This window comes from Micropterus dolomieu, linkage group LG17 (assembly GCF_021292245.1).
Source record: "Micropterus dolomieu isolate WLL.071019.BEF.003 ecotype Adirondacks linkage group LG17, ASM2129224v1, whole genome shotgun sequence".
NCBI lineage: Eukaryota > Metazoa > Chordata > Actinopteri > Centrarchiformes > Centrarchidae > Micropterus > Micropterus dolomieu.
The window spans coordinates 13,485,093-13,508,268 of record NC_060166.1 but is presented as its reverse complement, the minus strand read 5'-3'; the positions used below and the strand labels follow the sequence as shown (position 1 = coordinate 13,508,268).

Here is a 23,176-nt window from a genome sequence, read left to right as displayed (position 1 = left end):
CATGGTATGTGGTAGTCAGTGGGTGTACGTGTCTACTCATGCATGTGCATATATGGAGGATGAGTGATTGTGTAGAGGTGGGGAGTGTTGCCTTGCTGCTGCTGGGTGTGTGGAGGTGGGTTTGGGCTTTATTTTGTAGTATGTTTTAAGGTTATTTCCGGTTACTCTTGCGTCTCAGTTAGCTGCAGACTCTTTTCCTGTATTAGCAACCACGTTGGCATGTTTGTGTGCTCATTGTTCCCTGTAAGAGAGGGGAATGGTTGTATGTTTTGGTGCAGGCCGCTGACAGGTGAGCTCCTGACTGTGCTGAGTAATTAGACTTGATGACAACCAGAGCGACAGTGAGACTCCTGCAGCAGAACACACACACACACACACCTGCTGACTAATATACCAACATCAGATCATCATCATACGGTCTTTTTACTGATGAACTTTGCATACAGTTTTGTTTTTTTAACTCCAGAGAAATATATTTTGGGAGTTAACAGTTCACACTCTCATTTCCACACAGGAAAGGCATTCTTTTTCAGCCAAGAATTTGAATAGCAAATATTGAGAAATGGGGAGGGCTTTTTTTCTTTTGTCCTGGGTTTTGTCTTTGATTCTACTGGATAACATGCTGATGTGAATTCAGAAAGGGGAAGTCATTTGGTATTCAAATATTGAGCAGCAGCATTTTCAACAAAAAAAACCTTCACAACTGGGCCAAACTCTTGTCTTTGTCTCCCCTGCTCTCTCTTTCTCTTGACATGGTTTCAAGAGTTTACGCTCTAACCAACTCATGTCTTTTCTGCTCTTATCCAATGTCATTTTCAGAGCTCTTATTCATCTAATAAGCACAAGCTACAGATAAACTTACCTTTTAATGGTCCTTTTGATTTTATATGGCAGCTCACTTTGAGTTAGTATAAAAAATGTAGTTGAGTCATTAGAAGAAAAGACTTGAATGAATTTTTTTCTGCATCAAATTATGGTGGAAATGTCTTTATGTAAAGGAAGACAAATTTCAGGTCCCAGGTGACGGTACAAAAAGATAATGGATTATAATGCAGTAAGGCTCTCAGGCGTTTTGCTTTCAAATATTTGTTGTCCTGTATCGCCACTTTCTCATTTAATGTTATCGCTGCTGAGTCAACACACATGTGGGCATGATTTACATTTCCGTCCTCTTCTGTGTCTTTTGTTTGGTGTAAGTAGCCTTTTTAAGTGTTCATGTGAGCATGTGTTATAAATATTGTGTCCCCTGCTTCCCCTTTCAAATCTACGCCTCTGCCCTCTATCTAGTAAGAATCAAGGATTCTCTCTGTGTATAATGAGAGAGATTATAATTATTTTTTCTTGTATATAATTTAAAAAAAATGTTTATCTCTCATTATACAGAGAGAATATAATATTCTAAACTACCTGATTTGCATCTTATAACTCTGCACCAACTTGATCATTAGTGTGGATGGAGTGCCTTTCCTGATGCATGACCGCAACCTGCTGAGAACCACGGACGTCGAGAAGGTGTTCCCAGACAGACGGTTGGATGATGCCTCACACTTCAACTGGACAGATCTGCAGCAGCTCAACGCAGGACAGTGGTTCCTCAAGGTAGTTCTTGGATGCTGATGAGGGCTTTTGAAGAAATTTCGGCTCTATTTGACCGTGTGACGCGTCACAGTGATGTATGGAAAGTGATAAAGGGTCATTAGCCCATTGAGTCACGAGTACTCCACAGCTCTCGCTCATTGATCCTTCATGACATCCTCTGGTTTCATCTGAAAACTTGAGATCCATTAGCGGTTTGTGATGCTCTCCCGTATGCGGAGTTGATCGGGGTCAACTAGTGCTTCAAAATAATTGTCTCAACCCGCTTGAAGTACGACAGTAGCAGGCCAAACAGGATGAAACACGCTGACAAACAAGCAATGAGAATTGTGTAGAAATACTGCCTGTTCTGCTCCCCAGTAATTGTTTCCTGCATATGATAAGGCACCATCGAAAAGAAAGAGAAATTACTTACTCCATTGTTTGTATTCTTTTTTTTTTCTTTTTTTTTTTTGCCATTGCCTGCAGCTTGTATAAATGCATTAATCTTAATGTGTTTCTAAGGACGAGAATCTGTTGGTGCTAGATGTTGTTCAAAAAACTGCTACAGCAAGAGTTTCTTGTTGTTTGTACATTTCTAAATGTGTACTCTAACTGTGTAGCTTTGTTTCTAAAGGGAGTTTAAAGTCATTTTGCGTTTTTAAAACGTGTTAAATATTTTCTAAAGCCTTTATTTTATGAGATCGGATTGCTGCGCAAAGACAGTGACTGCAAAGACTGCTCTGCCCCCGATATGTCAGGATCTGTTTGAATCCCCCCCCCTCTTGCATGTGTGCACATTGTGGCTGGAGATGGCATTCCAACAAAAGCCTTACTACTTCTTTGTGTAGTAGTGACAACTGACTGTCATAGTCTGGTTTCTATATGCCCAAACATGTCCTAATTGCCCCAGACTGGTTAATTAAAATTACAAAGCTAAAGTCTTTGGCTATTTCTAGTCAGTACAGTGAACTAAAGCCCATCATGGAAGACCATAAGAAGCATCTGATGTTCTTCTCCTGTGTGCTTTAACAAGGAGTGAGCAAGCAGTGAAGCGAGGAAAAAGACGTGAAGCAACTAAGGAAAAACCTCACTATTTTTATTTCCCCGTAGGCGTTGTCCAGTCGCTCTACATAACACGTGGATGAGTGCTTTTTATACAAAGCAACTGTTAGAGGGGTGTGTGTGGGTGGGTGGGTGGGTGTGTATTAAACTGTAAATGCAGTGATCTTACCCCTCTTAAACCCATCTGTGATAGTCTTCCTCATGTTTTTCTGTCGCTGCGTTTTAGGACGACCCCTTCTGGACAGTGCACACCCTGTCCCCCCATGAGAAGAATCTGATTGCCAACCAGAGTGTGTGCAGCCTGGAGCAGCTTCTAAAGCTGGCTTCCTATCATAACAGCACAGTGGTTTTCAGGCTGAGGAGACCACCTCTGGACCACCCCTGCTACCACAGCTGGATCAATGATACGCTGCGGGCTGTGCAAAAATCTGGGGTTCCTCAGAGCCTGGTTAGTACATAAAAAAAAATTATACTTCGGTAGACCCAATCCACATCAGGTTTGGTTTAGCATGACGTCTCACTCTTATGCAAATTGAATGGGTTAAAATGTGAATTAATCTAATAATGACTATATAAGGTTAATCTTGCAATTCCAGTAAATGGACGAGTGTTCCTTATTTCTATTCATGTCCATTCAGACCCTGTCACTGCATTAATGCTGGTGACATACAGATTGAGACGAGTTTAACTGTAGCCCTGTATATTGTGCCTTTTTGTAGGTGATGTGGACTCCAGATGAACACAGAGCGCAGGTGAGACAGCTGGCACCCAGTCTGATCCAGACCTCAGCGGAGAAACGCAGTCCTCAAAGTCTCCATCACTTCGGCATCAGCAGGCTGCTGCTCAGATACAACCAGGCCAGCACATGGGAAATCAGGTAGGCACACACACACACACACACACACACACACACACACACACACACACACACACACACACACACAGTTATCAGGTCATCACCTTAACACATGGATTTATATTCAAAGGCGTCCCTGAATGTGTGCGATTGCTTTCAGACACTTCTCCGAGAGCAACATCAACCTCACACTTTACAACATCAACGAGCCCTGGTTGTTCTCGGTGCTCTGGTGCAGCGGGGTGTCTTCAGTCTCTTCAGAGGCCCCACATATCCTTAATAAGGTGCCTTACCCCATCTGGCTTATGGTAAGGACCCATGACATACTGTACAGAGTTTTCTTCTACAACCCGCAATCGAGCTCTGTCGTTTGCAAAATGTATTTTTTGTTGTTGGTTTCTGGCATTCTTTGTAAATAAAGTTCAGCTTTGTTTTTTGTTTTTTCCCTTTCCTGTTCAGCCATAGTCTCTATGTGCTCCCTGTACCTACCAGCCCGGAAAAGATCTGCTTGGTAACAGCTTTTTAGAAGCAAATGTAAAAGGTTCATAAAGTGGCTGTATGTTGAATCAGTGTATATGGTATTAGATGACGACCTGTGTCCTCTCCTTCAGCCTGCATCTCCTCTGCACACCTAAACAAGATTTTAACAGGTGATATCAACAAGACACTAGCTACCAACTGAACTGAGCATGCTATCCTTTCAACACTCATCCGAGGGTCCCAGCACAGTAGAAAAGACGAGCGTCATCGCTGTAGTGTGTCCTGTAGTGTATGACTCATGCTTTTCTAGTTCAGTCTGCTCCTGAAACCTCTCAACATGGGTAGCACCCACACTGTGGCACTCTGGTATCGTTTCACCACCCCCTTGCCTATGCAGCTTGCCGGCCTGGTCTGTGCCACCATACGGGAAGTCTGCATGACAACATGTGTACCCCCCCCCCACAACCCCCCCGGCTGTGGATCAGGGAGAGTTAAGGCTGCCGGGGCATCTGCAGTACCGTCTGTTAGTTTGAACTGTGAATCAAAGTGAAATCTGCCTCTGCCTGTTAAGGCAAATGGAAGTGAATATTTATCCTGAGAACATCAGTTGGGGGTTTTTTTGTTTTTGTTTTTTTCAGGTATTCCTCATATGGCAGTAAATTTTATTTATAGAGGTTGTTATAATTTAAAAAAAAATCTAACTGCTCACATAAGACATTGTGTTGTTGACATGTAGTTCCACCCACTGGTGGATCTTTTCACAAGCTTGTTGAGGGATGAAACCCAGATTTACCATGTGTGTTTGTGTTTCCAGAGTCCAGATAAATACTGCCTGATGTGGGTGTCCGCAGATCTCATCTCCTTTGCAGTAGTTATAGGAATATTCATTTTCCAGAAGTAAGTACAGACACTCTGTTATACCTGCAGTCAGTCATTATAGTGAGTTAATGCTTCTCAGTTGATCTGCTGGTGTATGAGGGGGGGGAAAGTAAACACTGTTCTTTTGTTGTTGTTGTTTATTCTCTCCTGTTCTCTTCCACCCGCAAACACACATGAGTACATATCATTAATAACTGCTCATTAACCAGCACCCTTCACTTACATCTCTCATTCGACGTGACACCCTTTCACTCAGGAGACATCTGTCTGGAACACATCATTAAAATAACTGCTCATACATATTTATGCTCTTCCTTGTTGTTTAATTTTTTTTCAATGATTGTGCCAATAATGACCTTCAAAGGAAAGGCTGGAAAGAACACAATTATTAATTAAGAACACTTATGTGGTTTTGTACGCTGCTATGATGTATTTGTGCTGTTCTCCCCACACCACCCGGCACCTGAGTGGTGGCAGAGAAGATGTAGTTTTATCTTCTCTTTGCTGTAAACCCTTCACACTCCCCTCTGGATTTCTGTTCCACTGGTGGAGTGTGGTTTTGTGACAACTCCAGAGACAGATGGCCTGTCCTCCTGTTGCCTCTGTGATGGAGGGCAGTGATCTATTTTTCTTACCTATTTTTTTTTTTTTTTCTTCTGTACGGTCCGGTGCAGGGTTTCTCTGCTTAGCCGAGCTCTTCAGTAGCTTCTGCTGGCTTCTAAACTGACCTCTCTTGTCTCCCGCCTCCTTTTTGTCCTTTTTTGTCCTTCTGCCTCTTCCTCGTCCTCTCTCCTCTGCCTGATGTGCATGCTCTTCTCCTCCTCTGCTGCATTCTGGCATCTTCTCTCAAGCTATCACATGATCAGGTAACTGGGTCACCTCTTCTGACCCAAAGTCTTCTCTCCTTTCACCCTCTTTCTGTCTCACTATCTTTATCCATCATTCTTTTGTTCGATTCATTCTTTTGCTTTCTCTCAATCTCTTTTATCCATTCTTTCTGGGGTTTTTTTGTTGCTCTCCTTATTATAACAAACTCCATCCGATTTTTCTCTCCAACTTACGTCCACTGTCTTTCTACATTTCTTTTCTCTCTCACTTCTCTCTCTCACCTGAATCGTTGTACTGCACTGCTGCCACTTTCCTCTCTGGGGGAGGAGTTCACGTCTTTATCCCTGTGGGCTAAATCAAATGAATGCTTTCCACCCGCACAGTACAAAATATATAAACAGCATTTAGTCACCAATGAGATTTAACATTTATTATCCATCTGATTAAGCCAAGTCACTAAAACGTCCAAAATGAACTACGGATCTGCATTCATCAGGAGAAGAGCCTCAGGATTGGCTTTTATTGACTCTGATGGACTGAAGGCTCGCTTGTTTGCATTTCTGTTTCTAAATGCCTTGTCGCAGTTCATCTTGACTAATGCTCTTCAGCTAAGTTAATTGAGATTAAGGCTGTTTTCATTAAAGCTAGGACGCCATTTTCATGAGCAGGAAAAGAATTCCTCTGCCTTGACTGATTATACGAAGCTAAAGCTAGGGAGTCATCCTCTCTGCTACTAACAAGTTGATTAGATAACCACAGTCTTAATTATATTTCAGAAATTTTTCGTTCAGAAGGTATTTTCAGTAGGTATTTTTTAAAATGATTTTATTCTATTAGTCCTATTGAAAATAAAAAGTGTTATTTGCAGCACTCATTATGACATATTTTGCTTGCTAATAAGGCACTATGTATAAAATGTTTATAAGTTATAACCAATGGCCTTATTAATGTTAATGGTTATTTAGTAATGCTTCATAGATAGATTAAAAGCCACTGATTTAAACAACTTTAAGGTTGCCAGGTTGTGGAAAAATCCTTTTGATTGGACCATATGACCACTTACCTTCTGGAAAAGGGCTGCAGAACCAAAATCCATTTAAAAACGCATGTTAAAGCATTTTTTCATGGATTGCCAACATGTAGAACTACCTTCTTACCAAATACAAAGGACAAACAGCCACTGGGATTATTCACAACCAGGCAAAAGAAAATGTCTTTGCTAACAATGACTTATAAATATAAGTATTATTAAATGATTTATTAACTAAGAATAAAGTTGTAGTTAAAGGGTCCCTGATTAGAAAGTGGTACCCATATTTTAGTGCTCATCTTAAAACTCTGTGTAGACTACAGTGGAAACCGCTTACAGTGATCACATCTGTATAGGTCAAATTGATCACTAGTGTGATTTTTATACACAAATATAAAGTAATGAAACAGACTGCTTCACTTTACTGATTTTAAACCTGGCCCTCTCATGCTCCAAGCCATGTCTGAGAGGTCAGGGTGAAAGTACACTCCACTCACGTAACGTACCTGCTGCTGTGTGAGAGCAGGGCCGATAATTATGAGGGAGCAGAGCAGGAACGCGAGGGCAAAATAACTTGCTGACCCACGGTGATGCGAGTACAGCAGAGGGAAAACACACACACACACCCCTTAACGTTTGCAAAGCATATAAGGACTGTTGTTATGGTCTGGGCAGTCCCAAACCTCCTACAAATAAGCTAGAAGACAGCCTAAACATATGGCCACTTGCAGTAGCAGCCACAAAATGTTTTCCATATGTTATGTATGAAAACACCCAAAATTAACACCGTTTGTCATCACTATAAGCTGCTTCCACTATATTATGGATCTAAAGACGACACACTTTCACATGATGAGAAGCAACTGTGTTGTCTCGTGCTAGCCTAAACTGAGCCCAATATACTGCAATTATAAGCTCCAACGTCATTTTGATTTTGAGAGTAAAGTCGCCTTTAAACTGAGTCACCAGATCAAACAAACCGTAGCCACAAATTAGGAATCTGTTTGCTCAAAGAAGCACTGCAATTAAACACATTTGTTTCCCATGAATCCGTGCGGGGCACGTACACTAACTCCATTAACTCCAGTTAATGCTGTATGGAGCAAAACGTGACCCTGAACTGCATAATGAGAGCAGAGGCAGCAGTATTTAGTGACATCACCACTGTCCCGAGATGATCTCTGACCTAACGTGTGCCCCCGCAGGTATCGGATGAGCGGGATGCGCAGCTACAACCCTGAACAGATCATGCTGAGCGCCGCAGTCAGGAGGTCCAGCAGAGACATCAACGTCATGAAGGAGAAACTCATCTTCTCCGGTAAGACCCTCACACTGAGACGAGGGGGACATGTTGGATGTCTGTCTCTCCTGGATGTTTTGTAGTGTGTGTTTGTTGTTTGGGCTCCTGAACTCAGAAACAAATTCCTCTCTTTGTATTGATTTTACAAAAAGATTCACCATTTCTCCTACTTTATATATTTTTTTTTTAACTTGATGATGAGGAATGAGCCATTTTGGGTTCCAGGTGCCCAGCTAGCATGTCACTCCATCCCAGCATGCATCTCTCTTAGTGTCTGTGAATGTTCTCGCTCCTCCTCTTCCTCTCTTCCCTGTTGAAGGTCAACCCCAGTAGCAGCCTGTGTGACGTGCACCACCTCCTGTCCATGCTACCACCAGTGTGACTTCCTCCTTTTATTCCATGCATCCATTGCATCCCTCGTTACCTGCCACTTCTCTACCTACTATGCCCTTCTCCCCCTCATCCATCCATCCATCCCTTCATGTACCAAACCTCTCCTCCATAACCCTCCCACTGGAGACCACGTCATGTTTAGGGGAGCTTATAGATGCCCCAGTCTGTCTAGACATCCTCTAGTGCTGGGGGGTCAAAGGTAAGTCATATCAGTGCCAGCTGTTTGAGGTTATTCATTATGTTTTTCATTTAAAAAGTGCACTTAATATCTCCCTTTTTGTTTATATTTTTTTTCATCTTTTTGAATAAAGCGGAGTGTTTATCTTAAAGGGACAATGCGGTCAAACAGCACACTGACTGTTTCTTTATCCTTTGGCGCCCTCCAGAGGTGGGGAATGGAGTTGACGGCACTGAGGAGCTGTATGCAGACAATGGCTACGACTACTACACCAATCGGGGCGTTAGCCAGTGATCGGGACTGTGTGAATCTGCTGTAGCGAGACGGAGAGGACAACACTCAGTGTTCACAACGCTTTTTTTGTGTTTAGTCAGTGTGAAGTCTATCCTCCTCTGTCGTGCTGATTAACTGACAGACTGCTGTATGTGATGGAGAAAACAAACCACCCAGTTGCTTTGTGTACATTCTGTGAATAGTTGTGGTTATTTTCTCTTTTTTTGCCTGTCAGACATATTGTATATCACACGGGACTACACGCACTTTTTATTAATGGAATTTGCCAAATCTGGGGCCTCCTTTCTCACATCTAAATGTCAGAGAGGCCCCTCTGAGTTACCAATGCCTGCTTCTTCTTATTTTTTTTTAGTTTTTAAATGTGTTTCCAGATTCGTTAATATTATACACTAATTTCCCAAAGCAGTTCCTTGTTTTTAAACCACTGTACATAATATTCTTCTCTTAGCAGATGGATTTCTGTTTAACAAGGCATTATTGCAGTATGAGACTAAAACGCTAACCGCTCGTTATGCTCCCGCCTTCTGTTGGCACTCCACTGTGCTGTTGTTCATAATAGTACTAATATTTATATTTAAAGAGGAAAACCACAAACAAGCTGTTTACAGGAGTCCTGCCTTCTCCTCCAAGTGAAATATTCACATGGTGTATTGTAAGATAATTATTTTGATAGAGGCTGAATGCCCCCCGCCTCCCTACTTTTGACCAGTGCATATGGCTGTAAAGATCGTGTGTGTGTGTGTGTGTGTGTGTGTGACCAGAGGAACTGGTGAAAATGGTTTGGGTGTGAACATTTGGGCTGTCTTTTAATTAATGTGAATGCGTTTTTAGAATTTTTTTTCTTTTCTTTTTTTTTTTTTTTTTTTAAAAGATGTGTATTTGTGTGTATTCTGGCTGGGTACATATGTTACCCTGTGTGCAGTGCTATGTTGTGTTTTATTGTACATAAAAGGTTAACCGATGCGTGAGACGCTTCAGCCAACTAAGAATTTATAGTGGAACAATGTAACCGTGATGAACAGTTTAATCATTACAATAGCAATAGTCTGTTCCATGATGGAAGTGACTTTGCAGTTAAGTCTGCGGTATTTTAGTGTTCACATACACAATGTTGGTTGCTAGTGTAAAACTGAATGCTGTAACGTAAATGAAGTGGGTGCTAAATGTGAAAATAAAGCTCTAAGCTAATTGAAAGGACGCTCCAGGGATCACAACAGGCTGCACAGGGTCAAGAGATTGATTGCCTTTTGTGTTTGTTTTCTTTGAGTATTACTGTGCCTCAGAAGTAAACATTAAACACCTTCTAATACAGGAGTTCTCTAGTGTTTTGTTCTGTGTATTTCTTGTGATCATCAACCTCTCTTTTTGAAGACACACTTTGGGGAAAAATAATTTGAGATTAAAAAAATAAATAAAAATGGTGCCCAAACACGTTCTCATGAGCAGCATCATTCCAGCACCTGGAGGATCTTGATAGAACGTGTGAGGAGTACGTGGAGTTCTTTGTGCAGGTTTCCCAGGAATACATGAAGTGAGTTTGACTTTTTCTCAAAATAAAAAGACTGTAAAGAAGTTGAGAAATTGAATTTTAATTGGCTGAAGAGCAGGTCATAACTGTTAGACTTTTTTAGGTGGCTAGACTCTTGACAATGGGTAAAACGTGATATAAAAATAGATCCTAATCTCAGTTTATTTTTCCTCCCTATTTCAACAGGGACCAATACATGATTTGTACAGCATCAAAGGCAAACTAATTACTAAAGGCTCTGTTGCATCAAGATCGCAGTTCCAGAGAAACATTTGGAGAAAAAGACAATACAAGTACTCATGAATGACATTTGGCAAAAGTAAGTTATACTTCCTAAGGGAATGTAGGTAACTTGAGTTCTGTACTACAGAGATCTGGGTTTTGTTTTCCAAAGACAGAACTTTGGAATGGAAATTAACTTTCAGACTGGATATACAATAACCAGCCTACTGTCCACCAGAATAATAAACCATTGAAACACATTTTCTTCATACTACATTAAACAAATAATGAGGCACCCTGATGACCACAAACCATGTCTCAGGTCCATCAAACATCTGATATGTGACCGTAACAAGATCAAATACACAAGGCACCAGTAAGCAATGCTTTGGTCCTCCTGTGGGACTACCAGAGTCAACCTCCTCTACCTACAGCAGCAAAAGCAGGATTTTTACTCTTAACTCTGATAAACAGCACAAATATCTGAAGTGTGGAAGTCAGCGTAAGTTATTGCCTTTTAAATAAAGCATGCGCAAATGCACAAAAAAGTAAAGTTAGCCGACGACTGGACGTCCTCAAAGTGCAGCATTTAGCATGACTCCTCTCTCTTTCACTCTCCGAAGCAAATAATGCAGGCTTTTATTCAGAGGGAAGGGTGGTGCGTTTACAGCACTGTGTAAACATTAAGGCTTTCTCCTGCATGCACTTTCATCTATTAGCTGGGGGCTCCGCACCTCACCAGGGCTCCTTATTTATGAGGTGAGTAGTCCATATTGCACTGCAATTTTTTTTTATGAATTGTGCATAACTGTGTCTTTACACTGAGGTGTCCCTCTGTCCCCCACAACTCCAGAGGTTCATCCTCAACACTTCAAACAATATAGCAGCTCTCTGAACAGGCACAAGCACACTGTGTGTCAACCTTCAATGAAAAGATGTAAAAACAAAATTACATTAAAAAGGCCTACAAAAAAAACAAACACACACACACACACAGTTGGTGGGAATAAATAAATAAATAGCCGAAGATGTACTGGTTATTCTTTAAGTCCTAAAAAAGTTGTTCCCTGAATTGAACACCGTTAAAGTATCTACCACGAATAAGCATCATCAGTGAATGGATCAGTAGATACATGAGAGGATTTCACCTTTTGAGAGGCTCCTCGTTCACATCTCATCTGTAACTCACGCTGTTATTTCTGCTGACGCTTCGTGCACAACAAAAGCAGCTGTGACTTTAAAGAACGGACACAGGACAGTTCATTTCTGCAGATGTTATCAGTTACTTATTTTTCTGCTACCGCTGCCTGTCACAAACAAGAAAGCATGAAATGAGTTGGAGAACCTGAGTGAGCGTCTCGCCCGTCTTCATTCAGGTGACAGTGTATTTGTTGGTCTTTTTCTCACTTCTGCAGATTTTATATTATGCACATAAATCAGACAAGTCTCTGTGGCCCTTTAGCTGAAGTTCGTCTTGCGAAGGTGTCTGTTTGGGATTTCTATAGCGCTCACTTGTAAAGGCCAGGAGCCACCCATGATGCCAGCCTGAATGGCCACGCCTGTAACCACAGCCAGGTCAGGGTCTACAGATGTGTTGGGCTCCTTCCCAAAGTACTCGCTGATCAGCCTCCTGATGCGTGGTATCCTGGTGGACCCCCCGACCAGAACGATCTCATCCACGTCCTCTTTCTCCAGGTGGCCCTCAGCCAACACGGTCTCAACGGGAGCCAGGATCTTCTGGAAAAGGTCGTCGTTGAGCTCCTCAAACAGCTCGCGAGTGATCACAACCTGGAAGAGAACCGGAGCAGAGCCTTCGGGTGACTCAGAGCTGTCGTGGGTGTGAAGGTGCAGGGGTACCCTGAGGGTGACACTGGGTTGGAGGGTGAGATTGAGCTTGGCGGCTTCCACGGCCTGTCGAAGACGGTGGATGTCCTCTTTAAGAGTTGGTGGGATGCCAAACTCCTGTCGGACTCGCTCTGTGGTGTACTGGAGCAACCTCTGGCTGAAGTCTTGACCTCCCAGCTGGTTATTCCCTGCCAAAAAAACACTGTCCATTTAAGATTAAGTCACTGTCATCTTCTAATTTACACAAATGCTGCTTTGAGAAGCGTCAGATTAAAGATGCTAAAATGAAACCAGATTATTGTCTGAGCAGATATTCGACACCCGCTCTGAAGGGGTGAATCCAGGTGAAAGTTCTGACCCCATATTACTTTCAACTGAGAGCACAGAATAAAATGATATTTTAAGTCTAAGGGACAAAAGGTAAAGCTCCCTTTTCAGTGGGCTCATATCACCTACAACTGTAGATTATATTACTGATGCAGTGAAAGACATTACCTGCCATGGCCCTGGTGAGGAACATGCCTCCCTGTTTGTTGAGCAGAGAAACATCCAGGGTGCCTCCCCCGAGGTCGACCACCAACACGTTGAACACATCCACCTTGTGCAGGCCATAGGCCATGGCTGCAGCCGTGGGCTCATTGATCACACGCAGGATCTCCAGGCCTGCAACACAAGGGAAAGAATGTAGACTATTTGCCAGACCCAGTGTTCTGTTCTGCCTCTTTCTCCCTGCATGTCTTTCTTTCTTTCTGCAGCTGCAATGTGTTTTTTTTAAAGTCACTGAAAAGACACAGAACTCGTCTTTTGGATCTTTTCACCGCACTAGTGTGCCACGTGTGGAGGAGGCTTGTCGAAGGCATAACCTATGAAAATGACCAAACACCAACATGGTACCAAATGACGTCTGCACATGTGTGTTCACTGTTGCTTTACCTGCTCCGTGCTTGTAAAAATATCCACCACATATTGTAACATAATACCAGATAACATCTCGCGCAGCGTTTCGCTGCCAAATGCTAAAATGTGTCGCCAAATATGCTTTGGCAGGCGTTAATATACCTGGGCGGCCCGCCCAAGTAAAGTCTATATGTGGGAAACACAGATATATTTCTAATACAGCGCTTGTCTAATGTTTCTGGTGACCTTGTGTGTTGACTTATGACTGTACAATAAATTGCCCCTTGGGGACAATAGAGATATCCTTGATCCTTGATGAAACACTGTTTTGGCTCTAACCTGGAATATATCCAAGTATGCCAGTAGCAGGCTGTGTCTGAAAACATTAGTGTTGGCTGGATGATAGAGTAAAATAAAATAGAGGAAGAAGTAGAGTAAGTAGAGGCAAATCCATAAAAAGAACAATACTATATTAGCTGATAACTTTACGGTTACAGAAAAGTAAATTATATTTCTGACAGCAGTTATGGCTAATTGAATAATAAGCACCATTTATGTTTTTAAATCCTACATTATCCATTAATTATTTTGAAAATAAGAAATGTGAAATTATTATATTAGCTCTGCACAAATGTAATTATGTGTCAAAAGAGGATGATGGGAGATGACATGCAACAAACATCACAGGGAGTTTTTAAAACTCAGCTGCCTGACGTACAGCTTCGTCAACTGACCCACTTGGAGATCCAACATCAGCTTACAACAACGAGACAGCTTACCAGCAAGGTTGGCAGCCCTGACAGTGTAGTTCCTCTGTCTCTCGTCAAACTCTGCCGGCACTGAGATGACAGCTTTCTGGATGGGCACACCCAGCTGTCGCTCAGCCATCTTCCTCATCTTCAGCAGCAGCCTGGAGCTGATGAACTCTGGGCTTACAGTGAACGTATGGTTGGTGGAGATCTGAAACTCTGCACTTCCATTATTGTAAATCACCTGCAAGAGGGGCAAGGAAACCGTATAAGTGAGGATAGAGACATGGCACATGACTCTAATATAAGCCACTTTACAGGGAATGCTTTTACTTACAGCTGCATCTCAGAAAATTTGAATAATGTGAAGATGTTCATTTTTGGACAGGTGTCAAGTCAGAAGTCTTTCCCATGATAGTGGTTGCGTTTAGTGAACCAGACTGAGAGGTTAAAGGCTCTTCTCAGGTTCACATTTCTGTATTATTAATTTTTTATGCTAATATTTTGATATGGATTTTTGATTTCCATGAGCTGTAAGTCGTAATCATCAAGATTAAAACAAAAAATATTTCACTTTATTTGTAATTAATCTAGAATCTATAAAAGTTTTTTTTGACTTAAATTGTGGGGAAAATTACTTTTTCCCAATATTCTAATTTTCTGGGATGCACATGTATAGTCAAAATATACTTATTGTTTACAGCCAGAAGGTTTCAAAATACATGCTAATAATAATGTTTACCACTGACTAATAGTAGTCAGAAAAAAAGATCACATTCATTATTTGGATTGTGTAATTGTTATTTTCCCGCATGTGTGAAACTACAAATGCAGGACTGGTCATTCCAAAGTTTCCCCTAAAAAAAGAATTAGGTAAAAGTAAAACACCAACAGCTGATGGGTAAACCTGTCTGCTACATAAGCAGACAAAAGTGATCCACCACAGAAATCCGTCGGCTAAACCAACCCCTGCGTGGCCCACCTTGAACGGATACCGAGCACTCTCCTGCTCCAGGACCTCGGGATCGAATATCTTCCCGATGAACCTCTTGGCATCGTAGATGGTGTTTTGGGGGTTGCTGTCGGCCAGGTCCACGGCTTCATGTCCAGCTAGCACCGCAGCGGTGGTGAATGAGACGGCGCTGGGGATGCTCTTCCTCCCGTCTTCATCCGCGATCACCTCCACATCCCCGCTGCCCGGGTGGAAGACGCCGACAGAGCAGAATGTGGTGCCCAGGTCCAGGCCGATCACTTTCGGTTTTGGGGGCGGTAAGTACTGCTGGCCCAGGTAACCAGCCAGGAACAGGGCCAGGATCACCGAACCTGTGGACAGGTAAGAACCATAGTAAGAACATGCGTATTACAGGTGGACCAGAGCAGTTAGCTCATGTGTTAGCATCCAGTCACCGGTTAATTTCAGGGGGAAATAAGATGTCATTCAACTCACCAATCATAGACATTTCTCCGGACATCGTCACACACCGTTGCGAAGTCAACCGCCGCTTAAATTTCACAAAATGTCGGTATAATCGTTCTGGTGTCCGTTAAAAAATGTCCAGCTTTGACAACTGGGTGACCCGAAATAGGAGGTTTTCAGACCACCAACAAAATACACGTCAACGTTACCCGGCTCCTTGTGGATGCTGGGTAATGTAGTAAACAGCATACACCATCGACGCCACGGGTAGAGCAACGGATGTTAGCGTTGTACGACACTACACTACACTTCCCATCAGTGCTAGCGACATGCAGCGTAAAACGAATGTTTCGTGACGTATCTGTGTTCTCAACCAACCAGGCAGAGCCAGGATTAAGGAAGAGACCAAAAAAAAAAAAATGTTTAGATAAAATGTTATAATAAAGTATTTTATAATTTAATAATAAATGCAATTAAAATGAAAGCAGTTCGTAAGTAAAATAAAAAATCATAACGTATTATTATTATTATTATTATTATTATTAAGTTTTCTTTTTACTTCTATGCTCTATTTAGTTCATGGCTATAGGCATCTGGCCCTCATGTATCATGCATTGAACTGGTAAGTGAAATTAATCATTCTGACAGACAACAAAAAGCATATTTGATTGTATTTCTTTGATTTTATTTACAAAAAGTTCTGAAAACAGTCAAATGCTGACTTTCACATGAGTGCACGTGCAGGCTCTCTTTATCTCTCTCTCTCTCTCACACACACACACACACACACACACACTTATTCACACACACATTCAGAATATAAGATACATGTTTTCCTGTACACAGTATAGGCAAGATTTTAATACGCATTGTTAGAACCCAGACACTACATTTCAAAAACACCCCTTTTTTGAGGGGGTTGGGGGGGGGGGGGATTACACAGGATGTTGAAATGAGATTGGGAAACAACAGAAAGATTTGCAGATTTGATAAATAAAGGCTTTATATCGAAAAACACTGAATGATTCAGAATGCAATAAATACAAATGATATTTAATCATGAAATGTCAAATTTTCAACAACATAAAAAAACCCTCTTACATCTTGATTATTATCTTAATAAAGTGACAAATGGATAAGACGACATTTAGAATTTTGGTTGTTTGTTCTTCCTGTACATATAACACTTTTGAAAAGCTTCTACATTCGGCAAGGTTGAGGCTTAGCTCATTGGTATACGGGATATTAACATGACATTTTGAGAAAATGATGGGATGATTGTTGAGACCATCAGTCATAAGTAAATACCCAACTTCAAATCCCAAATGTCAAAGCATCCATGTGACAAGTGATCACATTAAGAGTCAGCCGCGTCTGTGAGCTGCTCTGCATCCTCCTTGCTGTCTGAACATTCAGATGGGATGAAGCAGCCCGAGTCTCTGGGACAGTCACTGTCTTCTTCCTGTAGGCTGTGGGAGGATCTGTGCTCATCCGTCCCATCCCTGACATCATCACCTGCGGCCATAAACCAAATGGAATCAAATTAAATGTCATAATATTACAAGTTTCTGTTTCCAACCATAGAGATGTTTAAATCTGTGGCAAGCGCTTCAATCAGTGGAAATTAACCCATATTTAAATACGTAAGGCTGCTGCTCTTTGGCATTTCTTTTAGAAATAACACCTCAAAATGTCCTCTTTGACTTTTATTTCTCACAAAGTCAAAATATATCCTACCATTCTTTAATATGTCTACTTTGCTGATGAAAGCTACTAATCCTTATGTCCAGGTTGCCAAACCACTAACCTAATGGAGTTCAGCTTGATTAAATTACTGGCATCTCGTGTGAGTCAACAAGCTTGGCAGGGTCACATTGTGGCTGCTGCCGTCTGTTTAGTCACACTGTCACACAAATTACAATGTCCTTTTATTTGCTTTGTGCACAACTGCATTAAAACATGAACAGACTGAACGAAACTAGCCGGAGAATGCTGTTCCTCCTCCATACTGGAAATAAGTTTTGTTTTCATTCATGCAGGATCTGCGATAATCAGCCTTCTGCTTCAAGACATCAGATTACAGGAACACCTTCTGCCCCATTAAGCACTTTCTATCTGAGTAACAGGAAATCACTGATAAGCCTCCAACAGCACGCAGGATGTATTTCTACTCTGTGCAGCACAAATGTCTCAGCTTTCACCTGCTATTTCACATGTTAAACAATAAAAAAATCTCTTTATCCTCCAGCAGAAATTCATTTGGAAATCATTTCCATCCTAGTCGATGGTAATGAGTGACAAAAATGCTAAACCTAAACGAGTGTACTTTGTTTTAGCAGAATAAAGACGATCTTTATCTTTTTTTTTCTTGCTGTTTGAATTCCACTAAAGTTTATGACTGAAGGCAATAACACCAGAGTTGTGATCATTTCAGTGCCAAAAAGTTCAAGGGAACTTTGTTTCTTTCAGGCATTTTGCCTTGATTGAGTATTGACTCTAGAGATAGGCTATAGACAGGTGACTGTGGACATTGCAGTCACATAGTATACATCCCGAAACTTGTTCTAATTAGCAGTTAATTGTAGGTTGCAGGAAACTAGTAATATAAATAACCAATATTTAGAGGGAAATTATAAATAGTGTTAGCGACGGTCGTAATAAAACAAAAAAAGACAATTGTTAGTAAGTAAAGGGGAAACAGACCCTTCTCGCTGAAGAGATTTCAATATGTCAAAGTAGGAAAACCACATGTGTACCTTACACAGTTATAGATGCTGGGCCGCTGTCACTTGAATAGAACAGAGCCATCGCTACTGTTATTAGTTACACCCTTGAGCTTAACCTACTATCCCAAGTCAAAAAGTCTGCTGTAAAAAAACGACTGTGTACAGTAAGCCAGTCATTAGTAACTCTACTTTTTCAGTTTTTTTGTTGACCATGTCTCTATTCAATAAAGCAGGAATTAGTGATCTGTAAAATCAAGTGTTGTTAATTGTTAATAATACAAGTTGCTTGGTGTGTTGCTGACCTGTGTAGCGGTAATCAGCAGCAGTGAGGAGCCTGCGTCTGTGCTCGGGGTCTTTGACATTCAGCTCTATCAGGTGTTTCTCCTGCAGGAGCAACAGGTCCTCCACTGTCTGGTAGCCATTAAGCAGCAAGGCAGAGGCGTACTCCTGCAAAAACAACAACAGTGGTGTCCTCATTAGCATCAGCACATCGGGCGTGCTCGGGCAAAAACCCCAGTGGTGTAATGCATTCACCTTTCATCTCCTACGTTACAGCACGTGAAAGTTCAGACCATGTGTGGTACAAAGTGTTTGGGATGTCATTGGTTTCAATTAGAGACCACAGAGATTAAATAACGACAGGTGTTTTACCTATATAAAGGTTGAGGTTGAGTTATGAAAGCAACAACCCTGGAGTGTTAGAGTACGTTTACAGCACCAGAACAGCTCCTACTCATCACGTGAAATGCCAAACAGTAGAGTTGCCTAACTTGACCTGCTTACGATGGTAACCGTCAGGAAACCCACTGACTTGCGTCCAGACTAAAACAAGTGAGTGTTCCCAGGTGAGTAGATCGCATCCTCACCTCGAGATTCAGTCGCTCCAGTAACTCCAGTAATGTTTTAGGCCGAGGTCTTTTGCACAGCTTCTGTTGTCTGATCTTAGGGGATCCCTCTTCTTCCTCTTTCTCCACCACGACGTCTACATAGATGAACTTGAAGTTGCCCACTTTGTTGTTTAGCATGCCAGTCCAGATGCCCATCGGAGGCTTACTGATGATGTTGATAATGTCACCGACCTAGGGAGACATAATAGAGAATGTATAAAATCATGACGATGCACTGTCGTACATATAGGAACACTGTACTCAAACAGGGTTGTATCTTACTTTGAGTTTGAGGGAATCTGTGTCATACGGGCTGGGGACAAAGTCTGTGTGGACGCGAGCTCTGCCACAGAACTGTCCCTGATAGGAGCCGTCCTCCTCCAGCCTCAGACTGTCTCTCTGACCAGAACCATTGGACTCACTGGTCACACCACCTGAACCCACAAACACAGCAAAGTGTGATTACACAATTATGGTTATCTAATAAAACTACATTGCACTAGTTAATGTATACAAGGATCAACTGACTCCCAAACTCTTTTTATGTGGAATTAGTTATAAAATCCCACACATTTATTTACTATGTGGGTTCAAACAAGCCTTTGCTCCAGCCTTACGTGTGTGTGTGTGTGTGTGTGTGTGTGTGTGTGTGTGTGTGTGTGTGTGTGTGTAGTATTTGCAGATACTTACTAGAGGAGCTCTGGCCACTGTAAAGACTCTCTAAGGAGTTGCTTGTCTTTGCAGAGTTTTTCTCAGCCGGAGGGCCGCTCTGTGCCTCTGCCTCTGGGTCTTTGTCTGTGTCATCACCCTGGGAGGAAGAAAAAAAACTTGTGAAAGTTGCAAACATGCTCTAGGGTTTCATCTAATCTCTCCATCTGTGTAACAGTAACACCAAACTGCAACGAGACACTTTTCGGTATAGGCCAGAGCGAAGCCTACCATTTTAATACAGCCAGCAACAGCGTCATATTTGAGGATGTGGGTTTCTAAGAGATGAAAGCGTTAAGGCTTTTGAGAAAAACAGTGCAGGTTTGCTGTAACTGAGGCTGTGGGCCAATCTGGACTTTTACTGCACATGACAGGTGTCAATGGGGTTGTTTGATCTTTTTATGCTCACAAATTGTTGACTGCTCCAAATGAAATCTGCACCCTTGAATTTCTATTTTAAGCTTTACCCCTTGTACCTGATAAATAAATAAAAAAGTGGAGGCCATGAGTGTTTGTGTGAGTGTATATCTATTTCCATGTGACTCACTGTCTCTTCAGAAAAAGACTTGACGTGTTTTTTGCCCATTTTTCTGCGCATGGTCAGTGAAATTGCCTTCATCTTCTTCCCAAGTCCAGCTGATTTGTTTTGGTCCAAACTCTCACTTTCTTCTGTGAGCTGTGTAAAGAAACGTAGTTTAGTACATACAGTACTGTACTGCAATATTAAATGCAACTTTAGAAGCTTCACACATTTCTCCCATCTCCACATTTATGTCATTTGTACATCTGCCTCATAAACATAAAGTAAGATGCATCACATCCTGCGCATGAACGGGTTTTTCCCAGCATGAACCTTGTTTTCCACTGGTGTGTTATTTAATACGAAACACCTCACAGCAACATGGCTGCATATTTGTATATATGCATATAATCCTAAACAGAAATGTTTCCATCCAGTGACTTCACATGGCTGGTTGGTACAGTAACAACCATTAATGACCATTCTTGCTCCAAATGAAAAATAATTGCCAGTATGCATTTAAAAATGAAATGACAACAAATCTACATACCGTAACTGTTACATTTTCCTCCACTTTGGATTGTGGCGAGTGATGTCTGAGACCCTCAAACCTGCCAAAACTCGTGGAGCGCTGTGGGGAGGATTAAAAAGACAAAGACCAACGATGTCATGGAGACAACTGGCACAGTTTGTATGGCAAGGTTTAACAACATTACATAACATCAAGCCATTGTGCTTGTGAGGTCTTGTCCCATCTGTCTCAAGGCTCAAAAATCTTTAAAAACATACATTTTCAATCTATGACTCAAGTTGATTCTATAGAGGAAATATGATTGAACTTTATATACATTCTATATGCTCTATGTGTACAATGGTATATATTCAGTGTGTTGAAACAATGTTTCGAAATGAGAGCTTGTAAAATATGTGGTAGATTTGTGGTCAGGTCATGTGTCAAATCATGTAGCAGTTCATGGGGCAGCAGAGAATATATGTGTCTCTATTTAGGCGCACTGGCAAATGTCACTATACAAAACGAGTAGATCAGTACGTAAATAAAACTGTTGTGTCCTGATTACATGCACCCGTAGTCCCTTTACTCTGGCTCAATTTTAATTCTTACCTCTTTTTTTCAATTTTTCATAAAACTAAAAGTCATTATAATCTCTCCCAACTCTCCATCATCTCCCCAGCAGAGCACCAAAATAATTATATAAATGAGTAATCCCTGGAAATCCTGGTTAAATATGAGCTCCACACTCCTAGACGGCTCTCTGTGGACTGATTTAATGCAGCGTCGTCTGCCAGGCCTACATTTTACTCCACTGGCTGCAAATACAGCAGCAGCATTGAAGGGTTTCATTTTAGAGCTATATTCTTCCCCCTAATCTCAGGTTATTGTATAGTTTGAATTGTCATTTTTTTGTCTGTTGTCACTTTCATGAAAATGTACAGTTTACTGCATAAATTTGGACAAAAACTTACGTCAACTAGTCTTTTAGTGTTCAGTCAGTATTTAAATTTTCATTTTCAATGTTTATTTAAACAATATTTTACTTAAAATGCAACTACATATAAATAAATAATTAAATAAATAAATGCAACCTACAACTTGTAAAAATACATGGCTGTCTCTCTCCTCTTTCCTGAGAACATCATTTTTGAAGTGACTGTACAAAATATCATGTCTTTCCTCCTACATATTTCACCTACCTTCGGCTTGCTGCTCTTTACTTTGTCTGACACATTGGAGGCCGTCCTCTGCAACATTTTCTTCTGTTTTAAGGTTATTGTCTAATCTCAGTCCTTGCTCTTCTCTTGTCTTTTACCTCACTCTCCTGACAGTGAAGTGTTAATCAGCACTGAGGCTGCCTGTCTGATGGACTGGCTGGCCCACTTCCTTGCAACACAGGATGTGAGGCAATTGGCATTTCTTCTCTCACTGCACTACCTCTTTGAAAGGGAAAAATACAAGTGCTTGAGTGTGCAATTTGTGGCCCACACGATAAAAACATCGAGAGCCACTTCCAGGAAATACTAAGGTTTATTAATTGTGGTATTTGATAGATATTCTGGTGAGGACAAGTCAATATCTGCTATTGCATTACTGGGGTTGATCTGCTCAGTTTGGCTGTTATGTCACCAAGTATAACTCAAACTAACCACTATAGTGCATCATAATGTATCAGGGTTAGGGCTACATCCACATAAACTAACTAACAAAATAATTATCCTACATGACCATAAACTTTACACTAAAAGTGTGTGTTTTTATTTCATGGATAAAACAGAAGGACAACATGTAAAAATCTTTGATTCAAATCCATTCTGAGTTAAATATTTTTCAAAATGTCCCTTTAATAGCAATGGGGAACTTGGTTCTGGTAAATGATGCTGGAGTAATTATTCTTATGTGTTCATTTCTTAACATGGGGTAAGTTGTTATGAGGAAGTGCTGACGTAGGACAGAGGAACAGCTGAAAGTGGCAACTTTGCTGTGTCGAAACCCTTTCTACTTCATATCCGCTCTCAATATGGAAGTGAATAAATTTCATTTTGAGTCTTAGAAACACTGGGACATAAAACCAAGATGTGTCTACTCTATATATTTGTTTTTGACAACGGTTTAAAATCACAAAATAACAAGGATCCAGCATTGCTGTTAGTCACTGCTGATAGTCATTGCTCTAGTGTTGCCATGTGGGGATTTGCTGCTGAGTTTACACTGCGAGGGGTTTTCGATCGGCCATTTGTAGAAAAGGAAATTCTGTGGACAAACCATTGCCTAATCCCACTACT

At 41.3% G+C, this 23,176-nt stretch overlaps 3 protein-coding genes and 1 long non-coding RNA gene across 9 annotated transcripts in view; 2 read left to right on the top strand and 2 right to left on the bottom strand.

The window, feature by feature from the left end:
* Positions 1-10,192, top strand: part of gdpd5b (glycerophosphodiester phosphodiesterase domain containing 5b) — a 51,793-nt gene extending 41,601 nt beyond the window's left edge. The window contains exons 10-17 of one of the 4 annotated variants that reach the window (XM_046074936.1): positions 1,449-1,599; positions 2,867-3,088; positions 3,360-3,517; positions 3,657-3,804; positions 4,791-4,873; positions 7,919-8,031; positions 8,333-8,605; positions 8,793-10,192. In XM_046074936.1, the coding sequence (XP_045930892.1) occupies positions 1,449-1,599; positions 2,867-3,088; positions 3,360-3,517; positions 3,657-3,804; positions 4,791-4,873; positions 7,919-8,031; positions 8,333-8,346 (889 nt within the window). In that variant the 3' untranslated portion in view covers positions 8,347-8,605; positions 8,793-10,192. Of the gene's footprint in view, positions 1-1,448; positions 1,600-2,866; positions 3,089-3,359; positions 3,518-3,656; positions 3,805-3,955; positions 4,008-4,107; positions 4,147-4,790; positions 4,874-7,918; positions 8,032-8,332; positions 8,606-8,717 lie in introns of those variants that run through there. The other 3 variants (XM_046074937.1, XM_046074938.1, XM_046074939.1) reach the window with 3 other exon arrangements.
* hspa13 (heat shock protein 70 family, member 13) lies at positions 360-15,825 on the bottom strand. Of its 2 annotated transcripts, XR_006828908.1 has the most exons (6): positions 15,567-15,825; positions 15,102-15,442; positions 14,150-14,363; positions 12,969-13,136; positions 11,610-12,661; positions 360-378 (listed from the first exon to the last, which is right to left on the bottom strand). XR_006828908.1 is itself a non-coding variant. In XM_046074940.1 (5 exons), the coding sequence occupies exons 1-5, from the start codon at positions 15,589-15,591 to the stop codon at positions 12,087-12,089; spliced, it is 1,323 nt and encodes a 440-aa protein (XP_045930896.1). In that variant the 5' UTR covers positions 15,592-15,825; the 3' UTR covers positions 10,452-12,086. The 2 variants fall into 2 exon arrangements, 1 of the variants encoding a protein (XP_045930896.1); XM_046074940.1 differs by lacking the exon at positions 360-378 and having other exon boundaries at positions 10,452-12,661.
* LOC123986592 lies at positions 15,055-17,992 on the top strand. Its single transcript, XR_006828909.1, has 3 exons — positions 15,055-15,452; positions 16,113-16,158; positions 17,576-17,992. It is a non-coding gene; the product is annotated as an uncharacterized LOC123986592 (long non-coding RNA).
* samsn1a (SAM domain, SH3 domain and nuclear localisation signals 1a) lies at positions 16,200-22,250 on the bottom strand. 2 transcript variants are annotated; one of them, XM_046074941.1, is made up of 8 exons: positions 22,091-22,250; positions 20,928-21,008; positions 20,405-20,533; positions 19,840-19,957; positions 19,432-19,589; positions 19,129-19,341; positions 18,565-18,709; positions 16,200-17,051 (listed from the first exon to the last, which is right to left on the bottom strand). In XM_046074941.1, exons 1-8 carry the CDS (start codon positions 22,145-22,147, stop codon positions 16,894-16,896), a joined length of 1,059 nt encoding a protein of 352 aa, XP_045930897.1. In that variant the 5' UTR covers positions 22,148-22,250; the 3' UTR covers positions 16,200-16,893. The 2 variants fall into 2 exon arrangements, with proteins under 2 accessions (XP_045930897.1, XP_045930898.1); XM_046074942.1 differs by having other exon boundaries at positions 19,432-19,583; positions 22,091-22,248.
* Between the last annotated feature and the right edge of the window lie 926 nt (positions 22,251-23,176).